Raw genomic sequence first — 16135 nt, 5'->3', positions numbered from 1 at the left:
ATTGTTTCATCTTATTTGGAAACTTTTCTTATAACAAAATAAAAGTTTCTATTTTGACAATGAATTTGGCTTGAATCCAGTTTCAATTAGAACTAGACCATTTATATGTGATACTAGTATTATTTTCATATCACCGGACTTGACTTTTTTAAGTGCTTTATATATATATATATAAAGAAAAAGAAAAGAAAAGAAAAACCACATCTCCTGCTTAAGACAAAAATCTGTCATATCAAATAGGGCATACACGGTTTCACTTTTGGATTGCATAATAAAAATACATACATAGAAAGTTTATATTGGCAAATAGTTTTATTCCCATATTCCAATCATATGAATATTTTCACTCTCCCCATTATTCATAAGTGGCTTCCATCATTCAGCTCCTATAAAAAGGCATCATTCCCTCTACAAACTTCAACATTCTAAATCCTAATTTCCTCAACTCTAATTCTTTCCTTTTCCGACAGACACACACATCTCCATATCCAAGATATTCAATTCAATTTTTCTTTTTTAGAAGATGAAGGTTGGAGGAGAGAAAAGGTATGCTCTTCTTCTAGCAGCAAAAGACTCTGATTATGTGAAGAAAGTATATGGTGGCTACTTCAATGTGTTCCTTGCAGCTTTTGGGGAAGAAGGAGAGATATGGGACTTGTACAGGGTGATAGAGGGGGACTTCCCTGACATAGATGAGCTCCAAAACTATGATGGTTTTGTGATCAGTGGAAGCCCTTGTGATGCTTATGGCAATGATTACTGGATTCTCAAGCTCTGCTTGCTGCTGCGAAATTTGGATGCCATGGAGAAGAAAGTCCTTGGGATTTGCTTTGGTCACCAGGTAATGTGGACCTCTTCTACATTGCAATACAGCTATTTCTCAACTGTAGTGAATTGACCAGTGCGTTGAAAAACATTTTATATCTCATGCACGATTCGAGTGTGTTTGGCACTGCAATTTTATATACAAAAACCACAATTTTAAACCAAATCATGTTTTCAAATTACATGTTTTGAAACCGAAACGAACCCACATAAATCTCATGCAGAGAAGAATTTATTTAAAAAAAACAAAGGTTTTGCTGTGCAGGTATTGTGCAGAGCATTGGGAGGAAAGGTTGGAAAGTCTTATACAGGGTGGGATGTGGGGCTAAGGAAGGTGAGTGTAGTGAAGGAGTTGGCCCCATGCTGCTTCCTTGATGAGTTGGGTGAGATCCCAGCTTCCCTTTCTGTCATTGAATGCCACCAAGATGAGGTTTTTGAGGTTCCACTGGGAGCTGAAGTGATTGCATCCTCAGACAAAACAGGTGTGGAGATGTTCAGGATTGGAAGCCATATTTTAGGCATTCAAGGCCACCCTGAGTACACCAAGGACATTCTTCAAAATCTCATTGATCGCCTTCTCAATATGGATGCCATAGAGGTAATTAATCTCATTGTCAATCCATTGTTTGTGAATGTTAATTTGCTGTCTACTTATCACTATATATATTTACCTTGTTTTTGTTTGAATGGTTGCAGAGAGGTTTTGCAGAAAAAGTAAAGTTTGGATTGCAGACAGCTGAGCCGGATAGGAAGTTTTGGGAAAAGATATGCAGGAACTTTCTCAAGGGATGATAGTTTTTCTTTTACCTCCTTTCTTACACATCCAGGGTTTCTCTTTTTTCTCTGTTTATGTTCTTCCTCCACCCCCCATCTTTCCTTCTTAGATTAACTCAAAATGGTTAGCATAAACATCTGACATGGATATACTGTGTATAAACCTTTTATTGAGGTAATGGAAGTATAATTTGGGAGTTATTGATGCCCTAAAGCCATATTGATTCCATTTCTATGGCTTAAACTTGAATTAGCCATGTGGGAAACGCAGCCAACTGGGGACAAAGTTGAATTCCTCCAGCATAAAAGCTTTGTGGATTTCAATAAAATTGGACAAAAAAAAAGCCTTCCAAGTGTTTTGGGTATTTTATGTTCCCATCACAACAGGCAGCAATGGAGGGAATCCAAGGCTCGAATATTTGAACCCATATGCAAATTAGGTGGAATATTTACAGGAGTCTTGCATGACAAATTGTGCATGTCCCTCTCATCATGTTCCAGCCCTCATGGTTGTCGGCTTTGTTTGTTCTTAACCCAACTGCATTATAAACCTCCAACAGTGAATGGATAAACAATCCCTAAAAGAATGCTATCATTTGAATGACAGCAAAGTTATCCTCCAAACTAGTTTTTTTAAAAAATTCTTTTAATTTAGTCTAAATTATATATACATGATTCTTTTCTTACATATAGTGAAAATTTCGTACATTTTAAACACGTATCCGTCTAATAGATTGAATTAGAATAAATTGATCCTACCCGATTTGAAGAAAGATCTTGTCATTAACTGTAAAGTGACAAACTCTAGAAATGGTATCTAAAGATTCTGCCTTATGGTAATGCTAGACTGCCAGTAGCACAAGAATTTAAGCCTAATTCTACTGTTATTGGTGGTCCATACTCCATAGTTCTACTTATCTTTTGAAGTCAATGAGGAACTTCATCGTGCTAAGATTCGTAAGAATTGATCCGTTACATATTTATTTAAATTGAATCCATTGATTCTTCCTCGCAATTTGATGAATCTGTTTTCCAAAATAAAAAATAAAAGAAAACCCTTTTTCACAGTTGTTTTGAGAATTAAAAAAAAAAATTGAGATAACTCTAAGATTGAGTTTCCAAAATCTTATTCCTTACTTTGAAATTAATATTTCATATTGTATTCCTGCATCATTTACTATTTTAAGAAGGTTGTTATTCCTTAATTCATTGTATTTTACTCGGTTGGATACTACGTTGAAATTTTTTGAAGTATTTAATTTTAAAAGTTAGCACGTGGATAAAAGAACTTTGGCAAGATCTCTTCGTGAGACTGTTTAAGAGAGATTGGGATCTTTTGCAATTTCTTAAAATTGTAGGGGCCTACAATTTTAAGTATTTAGACTGTTCATTTTGAATGAACAACCTAGATCAAGCAAACTAAGCCTTCACAAAAAATAAAAAGATTAAAAAGGCATAGTAAAAAACATGACCGAACTACCCTGATCGGCCGCCTCTTTAAGGAATGACCAACCATCATTTAACCCTTTGAAAAATTAGAGCCAATTATTAAAAAATCTTAACTCTAAAAAATAAAATACCTTAAAAACTTTAGGAAATCCCAATCCTAGAATTAAAATATTAAATTACCTTTTGACGCTCACTAGATTCAAATTGATGAAAACATGGATACAGTGAAAAAAAAAAAAAAAAAAAAAGTTTTTGCACACCTATCAATATTATAAATCCAACCAATCTCTAACATTGCTTTCAGATTTCCTCTTTTTTTCTTTTTTTTTTTCTGATTTATACTTGAATTTCCCACCATTGGGAAATCAATTACATGTTAAATTGTTACAATATTACAATAAGATTTTCTTTTTTTATTTTTTCATCTGGAGAGGATGTCATAGCTGGAATGTTGGAAGAATGACAAGAGACTACTTTCTACTTCTCCACCCCTTTTTTTTTTTTTTTCTTAATTTTTCATTTGCCAAACTTTATGGGAAGTGGCATATAACATGACCATCCATCCCACCTATGTAACATATTGCTTGATACAAATCATACCGTTATGATAGCTATGCAAGCAGTTGATCTCCTCCGTTTTGAGCCCCAGCAAATGTCCACCTTACCAATCTTTTTTTTGGTTCCAAGATAGCCTTGACAATTTGGAGCTCCACATTGGCACTTCACCTCTGGTCCAAATTGCACAAATCTACAATGCCAAAAACCAGAAAATTTTTCAACTCTGCTGCAACTTTTAGTAGGACATGAAAGAAACTAGTTATTTGACAAAACCAAGAGACTGCAGACGAGAGTTTTAGCACAAAAACTAAAGATGAGGTGTTCAAAGATTTCGAATTTTGAATTCATAGAATCAATTTTTAATGCAATAGTTAATTACTGAGGCCATTCATGGTTATAAAACCTGTTTTCTTTCATTATAATCTCCTGCTCCTGTTAAGCATTCGGAGATTGTTTGCATACATAAATTTCCACTACAGTTTGTCTAATGATGAAGAGTGATTCATGAAAGAAAAGGTGGCACTAGCATACCCAAAAACGAATTAATGCTATTAAATTCATGTTATGCAACAAATAGGTAGACTTCTGTTGAGGACGTCACAAGAATGAGCTACACTAAATTGGAATGATAACACAAGGATATATAAGTTGCTCTGACAAACACCAGGTTGAATAAAACCACATCTAAGAAAGCTATAAACAACCATTTGGGTGATGAGAAGAGTCAGCCTACAACACTGATTTGGGATGGCAAAAACTAATATGAACGGTTTCAGGACAGGGGGAGCAAAGATTACATCACTATACTCCAATGAGAAATGATTTGAAAAACTCACAGAATAATAACAAATTAAACTTTTCCCTACAATTAAGTGGTGCAATATAAACTTTTCGGAGGACCCAAAACGACTCCAATAAACATTTGATGGGGATAACATCTTCAAAGAACAAGATGGCAACATAATCAGTCTCACGTCAAAGCCATAGGGAAAAGTTAAGAAAATCCTACAGCAACAATAGTCAAAAGCCTATCCCAACTAAAATTGAATTAATGAAAACTGATATTTCTCTTCATCCAAGCCACTCCGAAATCCTGTTGAGTAACCAACTAGTTGTGATACAAATTGGTTCAGAATACGACACAAATTGATAATTCATCAGATAAAAGTATATAGACCCTGTTATTGGGGCCAACAAACCTCTTACCACATCATCCACATTGGTATTTAATAATTTTAGTTTTTTGAAAAGTTGTATAGTATATTGCAACTCATATTTTTTAAAAGGATTTGATGAAGCACAAAAATCTAATGTCACCTTCAGAAGACATTGTACGCATGACCACCATAACTGTAAATGCTCAGCTGATAACAAATGCAAGATTAATGCACTTCATCTAGACAGGTTAAGTCACCCCACCTCCTCCCAATTCGTACAAAAAGAAGGAAAAAATTAAAAAAAAGATTAACATGTAAGCAGAAGTAATTGTTTTATATAGTCCATTAATTTGGACCAAGAAAACTCATAGGAAAGCCTTGACGAAATTTGACATAGGCCCCCACTTGGGTTTCAACTACTAGAATATTTAACGGAACTAAAATAAAAACGTGCAAGCTAATATTAACGTGAAAACAAAGTAATCAAATACCAATACCACTGGGTCTGATTGTTTATTTTGTTGGAATTCTTGTAGCCCAGTGATATAGGTCATACAGAAGAAACTAAAGCATCAACAACAAGGTACAACCAGATATACCTGTAATCATATGTTAATGGCTCTCCAATGTCGACTGACCGCGCAGCAAACACACCAACACGTATTTCTCCCTCAACTTGCCTGGAAGAGAAAATATTAGTTATAAATCCGTTTGGGTGGAGAAATTGTTAACCTACGGTATCATAGCAGATAAAAAAATAAAAAAATAAAAAAATAAAAAAATAAACCCTTTCTACTACCTTTTCACTGTTAATATGCCAGAACTGCTCAGGCAGAAAATGTCTGGCACTCACAAATTAAGAACATGAAATTCTCACTCTTTTCCAACAAATTGGTCCACCGTTATAATTAAGTTGAGGGCACAATAGAAAAAATCCTCAACAAACTACAAATCACAACAGTCAAGCTTACTCATGAGTTTGCTTTCGAATGCTCTAAAAATTTGACATCATCAATCTACTCATCTCGAGTTTCATTTTTTAGCCATGCGGTTCATGGACAGATGCAATGGGCCAACACTTTTGAATAAGGACAAGGACACGAGTAGGATCCATCATAAATAGACACACTTAAGATTAATTATACATACACAGACAAATGGTTAAACACATTATAAGCATATACACTACACAGGACAGTCGTGTCCCAGCCTGCATTTTGTATCCATGTCAATCATGTCTCTACGGAACAGAAAATACCAAATTTAGAGAATTGATTAAGTTGCCCATGTATACCCAAGCATGTCCAGCGTATGTCCAAGCACACTGGAATTAAGAGTCCATAGAACGTATAGAGCTTCCCAAAAATAATTGAGAAGATATATGGATCCATAAGAACCATATTAAAAGGCTCTAGTTCATATATCATATTTGATCCAGCTAATCAGGACCACCAGAAAAGTTTTATCGGCTGTACATACAAATTACCAAAGCAAAGGAACAACATTGGGGTTAGCCAGTTCCTGAAAAGAAGAAAAAATTTATAATGCTAAACTCGGGTGTATGCAGATTTGACTCATTACATATTTTAACTTTAAAGCAATTAACTTCCAGTCCAGAAGAATATGCTAGTTCCTACAATCCCTGAAGAAGAAAAGGATAAAAAGCCACAATACTGCTCATACTAACCACTTCTCCAGAACACAGTTGGGATCGCAACCATGATTTAAAAATCGAGATGCATTCCCCTTGAAAGTTGCATCAATTGTGAAGTCTTTTCGAATTTCGCACATGTAAAAATTCTGTGCACCTTTATATTTCATGTCCCAAAGTCTTTGCTCACACAGAGCATCATCAATAACTGAAACAGAAAGTCAACTTAATTAGAATTCCAAGCTCGAAAATATGTAAATGATGAAGGGTAGGCTGAGGTTCCAATCTAATCAAAAGCAATAGTAGATCTTATTTATGAATGATTGGCATGTTGTGCATATATCAATGCAGCTATCAGCTATGTCATTGTATCCATGCAATGACAAATTTCATAAACAGAAATCAAGCATCATACTTTATATAAATGGTTCAAACAACTTCGCAAGTCTAGGCCCCAACTTGGAGAAAACATATTCAAATCTTCAAAATTGATAGATACCTTTTTTTACGAAGAATACTTTTTTGTCATATTCACTAGCGACTCCAAGGAAAAAAAAAAATCTTTTGACAGCAAGCAAGCAGCAATTATGATTTGCATGTTGACACAAACAAAAAATTGATTCAAAGGCGAGAATGTTTAATATATATTATTTGAATATACTAGCGAAGCTTCCTAAATTATTATAATTAAGAATAAAAATTTAATGGAGAAAAAAAGGGATCTGTAATCACAAGCAAAAGGTATGAGGAACAGAAGCTAAGCTTGATAACGGGAGAATCTAATTCATGAAAATATAGCCGAACTAACAGTAAAAGCAAAAGGTGAACATACAAAAAAAAAAGGGTGGGCTTGAAAGAATATATGCAAAAGTCAAATAAAATAAATTACCTTCCCCAATGTACTCAATTATAAAATCTCCTTTATTGATTTTTTCAGCAGCCACTACTCCCCAACCACAAAATTCTGTCTGTGAAGGAAGATAAACATTTAATGGTAAAAGAACTTAGAAAACAAGAACTCATTCAACGTATCAAATTTAACAAAGGGTAAACAATTTCTTCTACAATAGTACAAGTTTGAAGTAAAGAAACTTGAAGCACTCAAGTAAAATTTTTTCACCTTGACAATGTTGATCTTTTTCTCCTTGCGAAATGGCCGGTTTGTGCAATTTTCTGAGCAACGACAAGCCTTGGAGCAGCTTATGCATTGACCCCTATTAAATGATTTTTTGATATAAATAAGTAATGTAGTATATATCAAAAGGCGTAAAGGAGCACAATCCTAGTACACATGAAGTATACAAGAGAACGCCTAAATAGAAGGAGAAAAGAGAACAAGAAAGTAATTAAAACTAATCACTAAGGGAGCTAAAAAAGCAGTTGTCCAAGTAATGAGAGAAAACCCCTATTAAATGATACAATCAAAATACTAAAGCAGTTGACGTATCTATGATATTGCTACTCTAATGAATAGTAATGTGATTGACACTCTCAAAGAATTCAATTGTAGGCGGTAGGTGACAAATTAATACTACTCTTAACAGGAGATGGGTAGGGAAAGGGGGGAAAACCACATCAGCAATTGGCTAAGAGAAAATTGCTTAGCAAATAAAAGTCCAGAAAGATTAACATATAAAAATCTATGTCAATTGTACTAATGTAGAAGCAGCAGAACTTATAGTTAAAAGCTGAAAAATATATGATGTATATTATTTATACACACACACACGCACAGTCTTACTTGGCTTATCCATGAGAAGCTCCAAAATTAAATTACATGCATATATGCCATCAAAGTGGAGAAATATCAATTCTCAAAGAGTAAAAAAACCGAAGTTGTTGTTTATGAGAAGTTAATATTTGACATATAATTCTAAATGACCTGCAAACACAATCGTCAGAGCATGTAGAACTGCAATTTGTGCATCCAATATCATCATCTGCATCATTACGCTTCTTCTTGACTAGATATATATCTATATTCAGTTAGGGCTAGTGCAATAATAATCATAAATACAGTGAATACATAAATAATGAGCCGGACGAATGGAGCAATAGCCATTTTTTTCATCAAGAAGTTGCATATGCTCAATACTTAGCAAAGAAATGCTTAAACGATTTATACTACTGATGAATATGACAGAAATAGGATACTGCGCCTGATGTGCACATAGGGAGGTAGTTCCATCTTATTCTCCATGTCTTTCCATGTCAAGTCAATCTTGAACTCCTCATCAACATAAGGCAAAGGCAAGCCACAAAAAACTTCCTGAAATTTTGAAGAGGATTTATTTTTTGTGGGGGGTGGGGGGGAGCAAGAGAAGAAAGAGTGAGCAAGCAAGAGACGGAGAGTTAGAGATTGGTATTTGATGATAACTAGACAAACATGAGATCTATAGCTGTAATGCAATCAAACATGTAGTACTTTCTTAGTTTCTCTAAGGCTTCTATATTTAAGTATGACCATAGCCGATTAAGAAGTCAGGTTAACGCTTTATGGTCACTCAACTTTAGGTCTGTTCATCTTTTCATATTTTGGTAAGGGCCTGGATGAAAGGCGGTGCCATACAAGGTTAAAGATAAACAACAAAATCCAAAAGTACAAGTAGAGAACTCCAACCAAGAACCAGCAGAACTTCAGAAATTAGTTCTACAGATTTCAAAGAAAACAAGAAAAACAGACCCCAAATAAAGTTATGCAAATTTCCAAAATCATTTCTTCAAATCACATGAACTTGGGGTTAGCTTGTTGGGTGCTGATCTCTTACCAGAAACGTGCATTATATATCAGTCCATCGACTACCAAAATTTTGGACACAAGGAGACAAGTTATTCCCACTATGTCCAATTTCTTTCTTTCTATACGTTAGGTCAGAATGAAATATTCATTTAATCAGAATTGTATTCAACAAAGATATGCCTATGATGAAATATTCATTCTCGCAACATATTTGGAATGAATCCTTCTCAAGTCTTAGGACTCTAGGAATGTGATTCTCTTCCATTTTTTGGGCACGGCTATAAAGTCAATATTTGACAGGAGGCATGTCCAACATATCACACGTCCATACCCTTGTATTGTCATGTCTAACAATGGTGCTTAATTTAGAAGTGTTTTCATGTAACATAGATCATATTATATAACTTCATGCAATTATATTAAAAGATTATTCATGAATTTTACCTCTATGTCACTTGTCCAAGCTGCATGCTGCTCATTCAACAAATATATCAGTCCTGTCAGCCAGCCTAATCAATGAAAAATACGAATGAAGAAATAAAACTTCAACAAAAAGTTCAAAAATAGTGTGATAGTTGAAGGAAATTCAATCCATTAACTTAACCCCAAAACCAACTGGTTCTCTTTGATAAACCACAAAATTAATTGGGGCATGATATAGTAAATCAAACAGCCCCACATGGAAAGAGGCCCAATATATCACTTCCTTAATCAAATGGGTTTAAAATTCCAAGATAAAGATAAGTCCACTGATCACAATTCGACAACCAAAATACTTATGAACTTAATAAGAATATGAAAGCAAATATATACAAGCACTATACAAATACAGCAATTAAAAGAATAAACAGGAAAATTCCATCTTGTAGTCCATAGTCTACAATCAAATCCTAAGATGCTGAATTCTCACACAAGTGATAAAAATGGCTCCTACACAATAGATAAATATTTTCAAAAACCAACATGTCTCCTGAACCATGCTCTCTCTCTCTCTCTCTCTCTCTCTCTCTCTCTTCTCCCTCTAACACTTAAGCTCAGTTATTACACAGTTATCACTGCCTACATGAAACGAGCATCTGCATGTTCAAGCAAGAGATAAGAAAAGATTTCTACAACAACTGAATGCAGATCGGTGCATAATTTACATTGAAACATCAACCACAAAACTCTAATGATAGAGTTGATTAACACAAGATTTTGCACATTCCATTGAGACGCATCAAGTAAAAAAGCTTTAGCAAGAGAACATTCAGAAATTCCTTCTCGCCAAATGCAGGTACTTCTTATTAATCACAAAGTCCAGAACTAGATATGTAATACCAGTAACAAATAAATGGTGTGTTTACTTATGACCAAGACTCTACCACAGCCAACTGAATCAATACAACATCTTGAATTTCATATCTGGGAACAGTAAGAAAACAAAGATACTGTTTCAATATTATTACACTTTACCTACAGCCCATGCAGTGATCAATGTTATAGAAAGATAGAAAAAGAAAATGATCCTCTGTGGGCTGCAACAATATAATTAGGCATAATATGAAGGCACCCATGGGTAGAATTTTCCAGTAGTACTAAATAGGTAGGGAATATAACCTCAAGAATACATCTTTCATAAAGATAAACAAGTGTATGGAAATCACAATGATGAAGGAACGAAAAAAATTGACCTTTCTATCCAACCGCCAATCAGTAGGATGCCTCCAGCAAATAGCTTTGCCCGGTTGGCTTTCTAGATGCATCACTTTGTCCGGCCATGCTGCACACTTGTCATGTGACGCCATTGGGCATCGCACACACCGCCAATGTAGCCTCTGTTTGCAAATGTAGCATGTCTGCTTATTGAAAGGATGTCAAGTATATTAGATCCTCTGCAAGTAGTAGCAATTATAATAGATGTAACAAACAATCCATAGAGATTCTGAAAGAAAAAGAACAATTTACAGAGATTGATAACAACAGATTAATCAAAAGCGGCAAAAAAGGTGTAAATTTGCAGTCAATATAAAATTTATTGGAATTCAGAAAATGACACTAAAAATTTCAGAAATAACAGTTATAGAACAGATCTGAAACAAGAGACACATGGGGAAGTTATAAAAAAGGTCCTTAATTTCTGAAATGAATAGCTCAGAAAAAGTATTTCTCGTGAAAGTTTAGACCAGTAACTAGATTTAATAATGATATATAAGTAACCACAGCCCAATTTGAAAATAAAAGGTGAGAAAAGTCATTACATATTTGGAATTTCGCTTAGATAAGATGCTGCACATGAATAGACACTCTTCTAGCCACTAATTACACTCAAAGGATGTGTTCTCGTACCAATAACAAGAAAGTGAGGAAAGCGACGTCAATAGCCAAACAAAATTAAATAATAAGCAGCACAACCATAAGAAGGGTTGTTTTAACATCTATTAATTACAAAAATACCCAAGGCACTTTCTAAGTATATAACAAAAGCATAGGTGTTTATTATGTACAGGCATGAAATATGATATATTTTGTATGTGCGCCCTTGTTACATTGAATAAAATTAACAGGAATGCAAGGAAAGTAAGAACCAAAAGAAGGCTTGTTATCAACAGCCTTCCCATTTCAATATACAGTAAGAAATTGACCTGATCCACATTTCAACAGGCTAGACAAAAGTTAAATAACAAGTATACCAAGTGTGATGCGCCAAAAAGTGAAGTCCTACATTGAGCGTTTGAATTGTGAATGTCATGGATGCTAAATTGCACGTTGGTTCCTTACTAAGTGAGATGAGATAAATAACTAACTTAAAAAGCTCAAAATTGTAACTTTAATTAGTTCTTCTTGGGTATAACACATATATGGTTAGTATTTTCCCTAGGTTGTTACAAATGGTACCGTAACTAACCTAGTAACATTATGAGGCACTGGGGCATTGCAACATGATATGGACTCTGATGAGAACATCATGGATTTAAATGGAAATGATTGTGATACCCTAAAAAGTTAAGTACTATATTGAGTAGGTGAATTGTGAAGGTGTTGCATGGGTGTTAGGTCTCATATTGGTTCTTTGGTAGGTGAGACTGGCCCATATAAGTAATACTAGGGAACTCCCATGGTGACTTTGACTAGTCCTTTTTAGGACATAGCACATATGTGACTAATGTTTTACTTGGGTTATAACACCAAGTATTAGAAGGTTTGCATCAAAATTAATAAAGCATAATCACGCCAACAGTAGCTTCGAATTACAAATATGATATGCTTCATGTGTTTGATGTTACAATAAAGAAAATTAGCACAATGAGACAACGCATGCATCCAAAAAAATAATAATAAAAGCTAATATAAGATTTGATGGGACTTTACATGTTGTGGGCACTTGAATTTTTTCAGATTTAAGACCTGAAGCTTTGCCTTTGCACATTGTATGTGGTAGACTCCTTGACAACCACGAACAGAGCACAATAGCTCCTCCCCGGGGTAGATAAGATTGTGGCAAACAAGACATTCAACCTAACATGAGTAACAAAGAGAGAGGAACAAAAAGGGGATGCCAATGTTAAATGACAAGAATGAAACGTGAACATTATGTTGGAATCACAATTGTCACTAAAACAGCCATTAACATGCCAATGAACAAAAAGGTTTGCCGATTTTGTAGCAGCAGAGTCTTGGCTATAATGATAAACTGCTCTGCATATGTACATTAAAAAACGTCCATTGAGCAAAACATGCTTGCATCAGGTGCGTAAAGTACAGGGCAAATCAACACTCCTAACTATAAGAATCAAATATGTTTCTGTGTGTGTATGTGTCGGCTTTAAACATTAACATTGGCAATTCCCCATACATAAAGACTTCAAAAAACCCACATTTAGCTTCCAGGGAGTAAGCTCCTAGTGTAGATATTAAGCTTCGAAGTCTTCTTTCTTGACTTTTCAAACTAAATATGTAGTCAATAAGTTCCTGGTCCTCAAAAGGCAACATTTAACATGTTCTTTACACTCCTTACTAATTTATTATCATCTTCACATACCAAAATGGAGTTGCTATGAGGTTAACTTACAAATACTCTCCAAGATAGTTGCTAGCTCTCGGTTTGAAGGAAAATCATAAAGAAGCGAGTAACTACCAATCTCACACTGACATTCATCATTTCTTAAAATTGTTTTAGATTACACAAACACCAATTGTACGAAAATACTGTACAGCATTACTCTAAAAACGATTATAAAATCAAGATGCTAAATTCCAATTCTTTCCAACAAAAATACTGTACAGCATTACTCTCAAAACGATTAAAAATTCAAGATGCTAAATTCCAATTCTTTCCAACATTTTCTCAGCGCCTAAAAAGAAATGCCAAATTACCATTTTCGGAGCGCCAACGAGGAAAGGAAGAGAGCACCGCGACTCGGGAACCCCTGATTCCATCTTCCTTTGAACCCAAGCCCTCACGTGGTCTTCCAAGCCCTTCCCATTGGAGGCCTTCTTTGCCCGGTCCAACGAGCCCCGGCTCCTCCTCAAAACCCTAATTCCATTCCCACTGCTGACCTCCCTTTTGTGCAGCAACGGAAACCACAACCTCTGCTCCGGATCGCAGTCCTCGCCTAGGGGTTGGACGGAGGTAGGGCATTGAGTACTGCCCGGATCGGGAGTGTCAGTCACCGGCTTGAAGCTAGGGCAACGAGTAAGAGTCAGAGAAGCTGAGTAAGAGAGATTTCCAAGGTCTGGCATGGTTTTGAGAAGAAAACGAAACCCTAGAAAGTTGTATGTATAGATGTGTGTATAGAGAGAGAGAGAGAGAGAGAGAGAGAGAGAGTGGTGGTTTGGGCGGGAAAGGTGAAATTTGTAGTTGCAGAGAGGGAGAAGGTGAAATTACGGAAATTTTTGTTATAGTTGGGCTAATTACGAGAGTGCCTTCCACATCAGTGGATGAGTGACTGCGTGGCCCAGTCAACGGTGGGATGGGTCTGTAGTGTGAACTAAAAGGTGACTTTTTTGGGAGTGGGAAACTGGAAAATAGCCGTTGGAGCCTAAATTGTATAATGGTATTGAAACACACACGTGGATTTAATTCAGTCCATTGTGATTACTGAGATTGGGTTAGTTTCATAACACTTTTTTGATGTTCTTTTTGTTTTTTATGGCTGAAAAATATTATCACGTGATATAATTATATCAGTGTCATTTTGAGTATTTTGTAAATATTTTATAGTTAAAGTTGTCTGTTAATACTAATAATTTTTTCAAAAAAGAAAAGTTTCTCCACAAAATGTTAGGAACGTTAGAAAATGTTATGGCCATAATTAATATAACGTTAGAAACTGCTCTTTTATTTCATCATTATTTTACTTTGCTAAGCTAACAGCGGCAAATAGCCCTTGTTAAAAAAATAATAAAATTAAGGGCGAATTATTACTACCACATTAACAAATAAGATAAACTGATGATAAAACAAAAAAATATTATTTATAATGTTACTCTTCTAAGAAACTAAGATGAAGCTTATATATATATATATATATATATATATATATATAAGCACATGAATATTTGTGATATGCTTTTGTAACAAAAGTATCCATTCATATAAATTTCAACAATTTTTTCAATAGTCTTTATGAAATTATAATTTTACCACAGATAAAAAAATAAAGGAAAAAAAAAAATCTCTAGCATGATTTAGGAGTAGTTGACCAATCCCAATAACTTTTTAAAGGTGGTTCAACTATCCCTGAGGCCGATTTTGGAGGTGGCCGAACTACCTACATCACCTTTAGGGTGGTTATGAACCATGCACCCCCATAACCAAGCCACCAACAATAATCAATTTTAGAGGTGGTCAAACATCCGATTATCACCTTTGGGGATGGTTCATCCACCCTCTAATAGTTGGTTTTGGGAGGAGTGGTTGAACTACTCTCATTGCCATTGGGGTGGTTTGGACACCTCGAAGGCTAATTATGAGGGCGGTCAACCTAATAACAAGTAAAGCTTTATGGTTTCAAAATGAGTTTATAAATATATGTGGTATGTCTCTTTAACAAAATTATCCCATATGAATTTCGATAATTTTTCAATAGAGTTCTTATGAAATTATAAATTTTGATCCAATAAAAAATTATAAAAAAATGAAGAAAAAAAACTTAGTTCAAGGGTGGTCGAACCACCGCATGATAGTAGGGGTATAAAAAAAAAACCGAATACCAACCGGGAAACTGGTTGGAAAAAACCGGTAACCGGGTGCCCGGTTCCGGTTTCGGTTTTTGGCACCCGGTTATAACCGGATAACCTAGTATATATATAAAATAATATATATTTTAATTTTAATTTTTAATTTTTATAGGGCATTTTTAAACATTGAATTTTTATTGCATTTGTAAACATTGGATTTTAAGGGCATTTTTAAACAGTGAAATTTTAGGACATTTTTAAACATTGGATTTTTATTTTTTTTAGGCCCAAAAAGCCAAAAACAATGATTTTTTTGGTTTTTTTTTTTTGAACAATCACAACAAAGCCCAACTTATTAAGACAAAAAATGCTAATTGTGTTTTGTAAAAAATGGGCAAAAAATTGTTAAATTAAGCACAAAAAGTATACTCAATACCTCAAATAAGCCCAAAAATTAGGCCAAATACCTAAAATAAGCCCAAAATGATTTTTTTTTTTTTTAAAAAAAAATGGTTACCTGATCCGAATAACCGAGTACCAACCAGAACCGGCCGGTTATTGTATAACCGGGTAACCGGCTCCGATTCTCCAAAAAAAAAAAAAAAATCAGGTACCGTGATTTTGGTTCCCGGTTTTGGCCAATAATCGAGAACTGGGACCAGGTTGACACCCCTACCACATAGGTCTTTAGGTGTAGCCAACCACCTCCTCTAGCCAATCCTAGGAGTGGTCAGCCCACCCTAAGGACTATTTGGGGGTGATTCAGCCATCCTTGGAGGCCGGTTCTGAGGGTGGTTGAACTACCCCCATCACCCTTGA

At 35.0% G+C, this 16135-nt stretch overlaps 2 protein-coding genes across 2 annotated transcripts; one reads left to right on the top strand and one right to left on the bottom strand.

The window, feature by feature from the left end:
* The first annotated feature begins 523 nt into the window (after nt 1–523).
* LOC132185614 (gamma-glutamyl peptidase 3-like) lies at nt 524–1715 on the top strand. Its single transcript, XM_059599371.2, has 3 exons — nt 524–841; nt 1091–1423; nt 1522–1715. Exons 1-3 carry the CDS (start codon nt 524–526, stop codon nt 1615–1617), a joined length of 747 nt encoding a protein of 248 aa, XP_059455354.1. The 3' UTR covers nt 1618–1715.
* Nucleotides 1716–3462: 1747 nt separating this feature from the next.
* On the bottom strand, nt 3463–13927 carry SDG4 (SET domain group 4). Its single transcript, XM_059598743.2, has 11 exons — nt 13511–13927; nt 12506–12652; nt 10828–10992; nt 9599–9625; nt 8569–8683; nt 8297–8390; nt 7535–7628; nt 7304–7382; nt 6451–6622; nt 5363–5443; nt 3463–3796 (listed from the first exon to the last, which is right to left on the bottom strand). The coding sequence occupies exons 1-11, from the start codon at nt 13874–13876 to the stop codon at nt 3643–3645; spliced, it is 1494 nt and encodes a 497-aa protein (XP_059454726.1). The 5' UTR covers nt 13877–13927; the 3' UTR covers nt 3463–3642.
* Nucleotides 13928–16135: the final 2208 nt, after the last annotated feature.

Source organism: Corylus avellana, chromosome 7 (genome assembly GCF_965113065.1).
Source record: "Corylus avellana chromosome 7, dhCorAvel1.hap1.2, whole genome shotgun sequence".
Lineage (NCBI taxonomy): Eukaryota > Viridiplantae > Streptophyta > Magnoliopsida > Fagales > Betulaceae > Corylus > Corylus avellana.
This window is presented reverse-complemented; position numbering and strand designations above follow the sequence as displayed.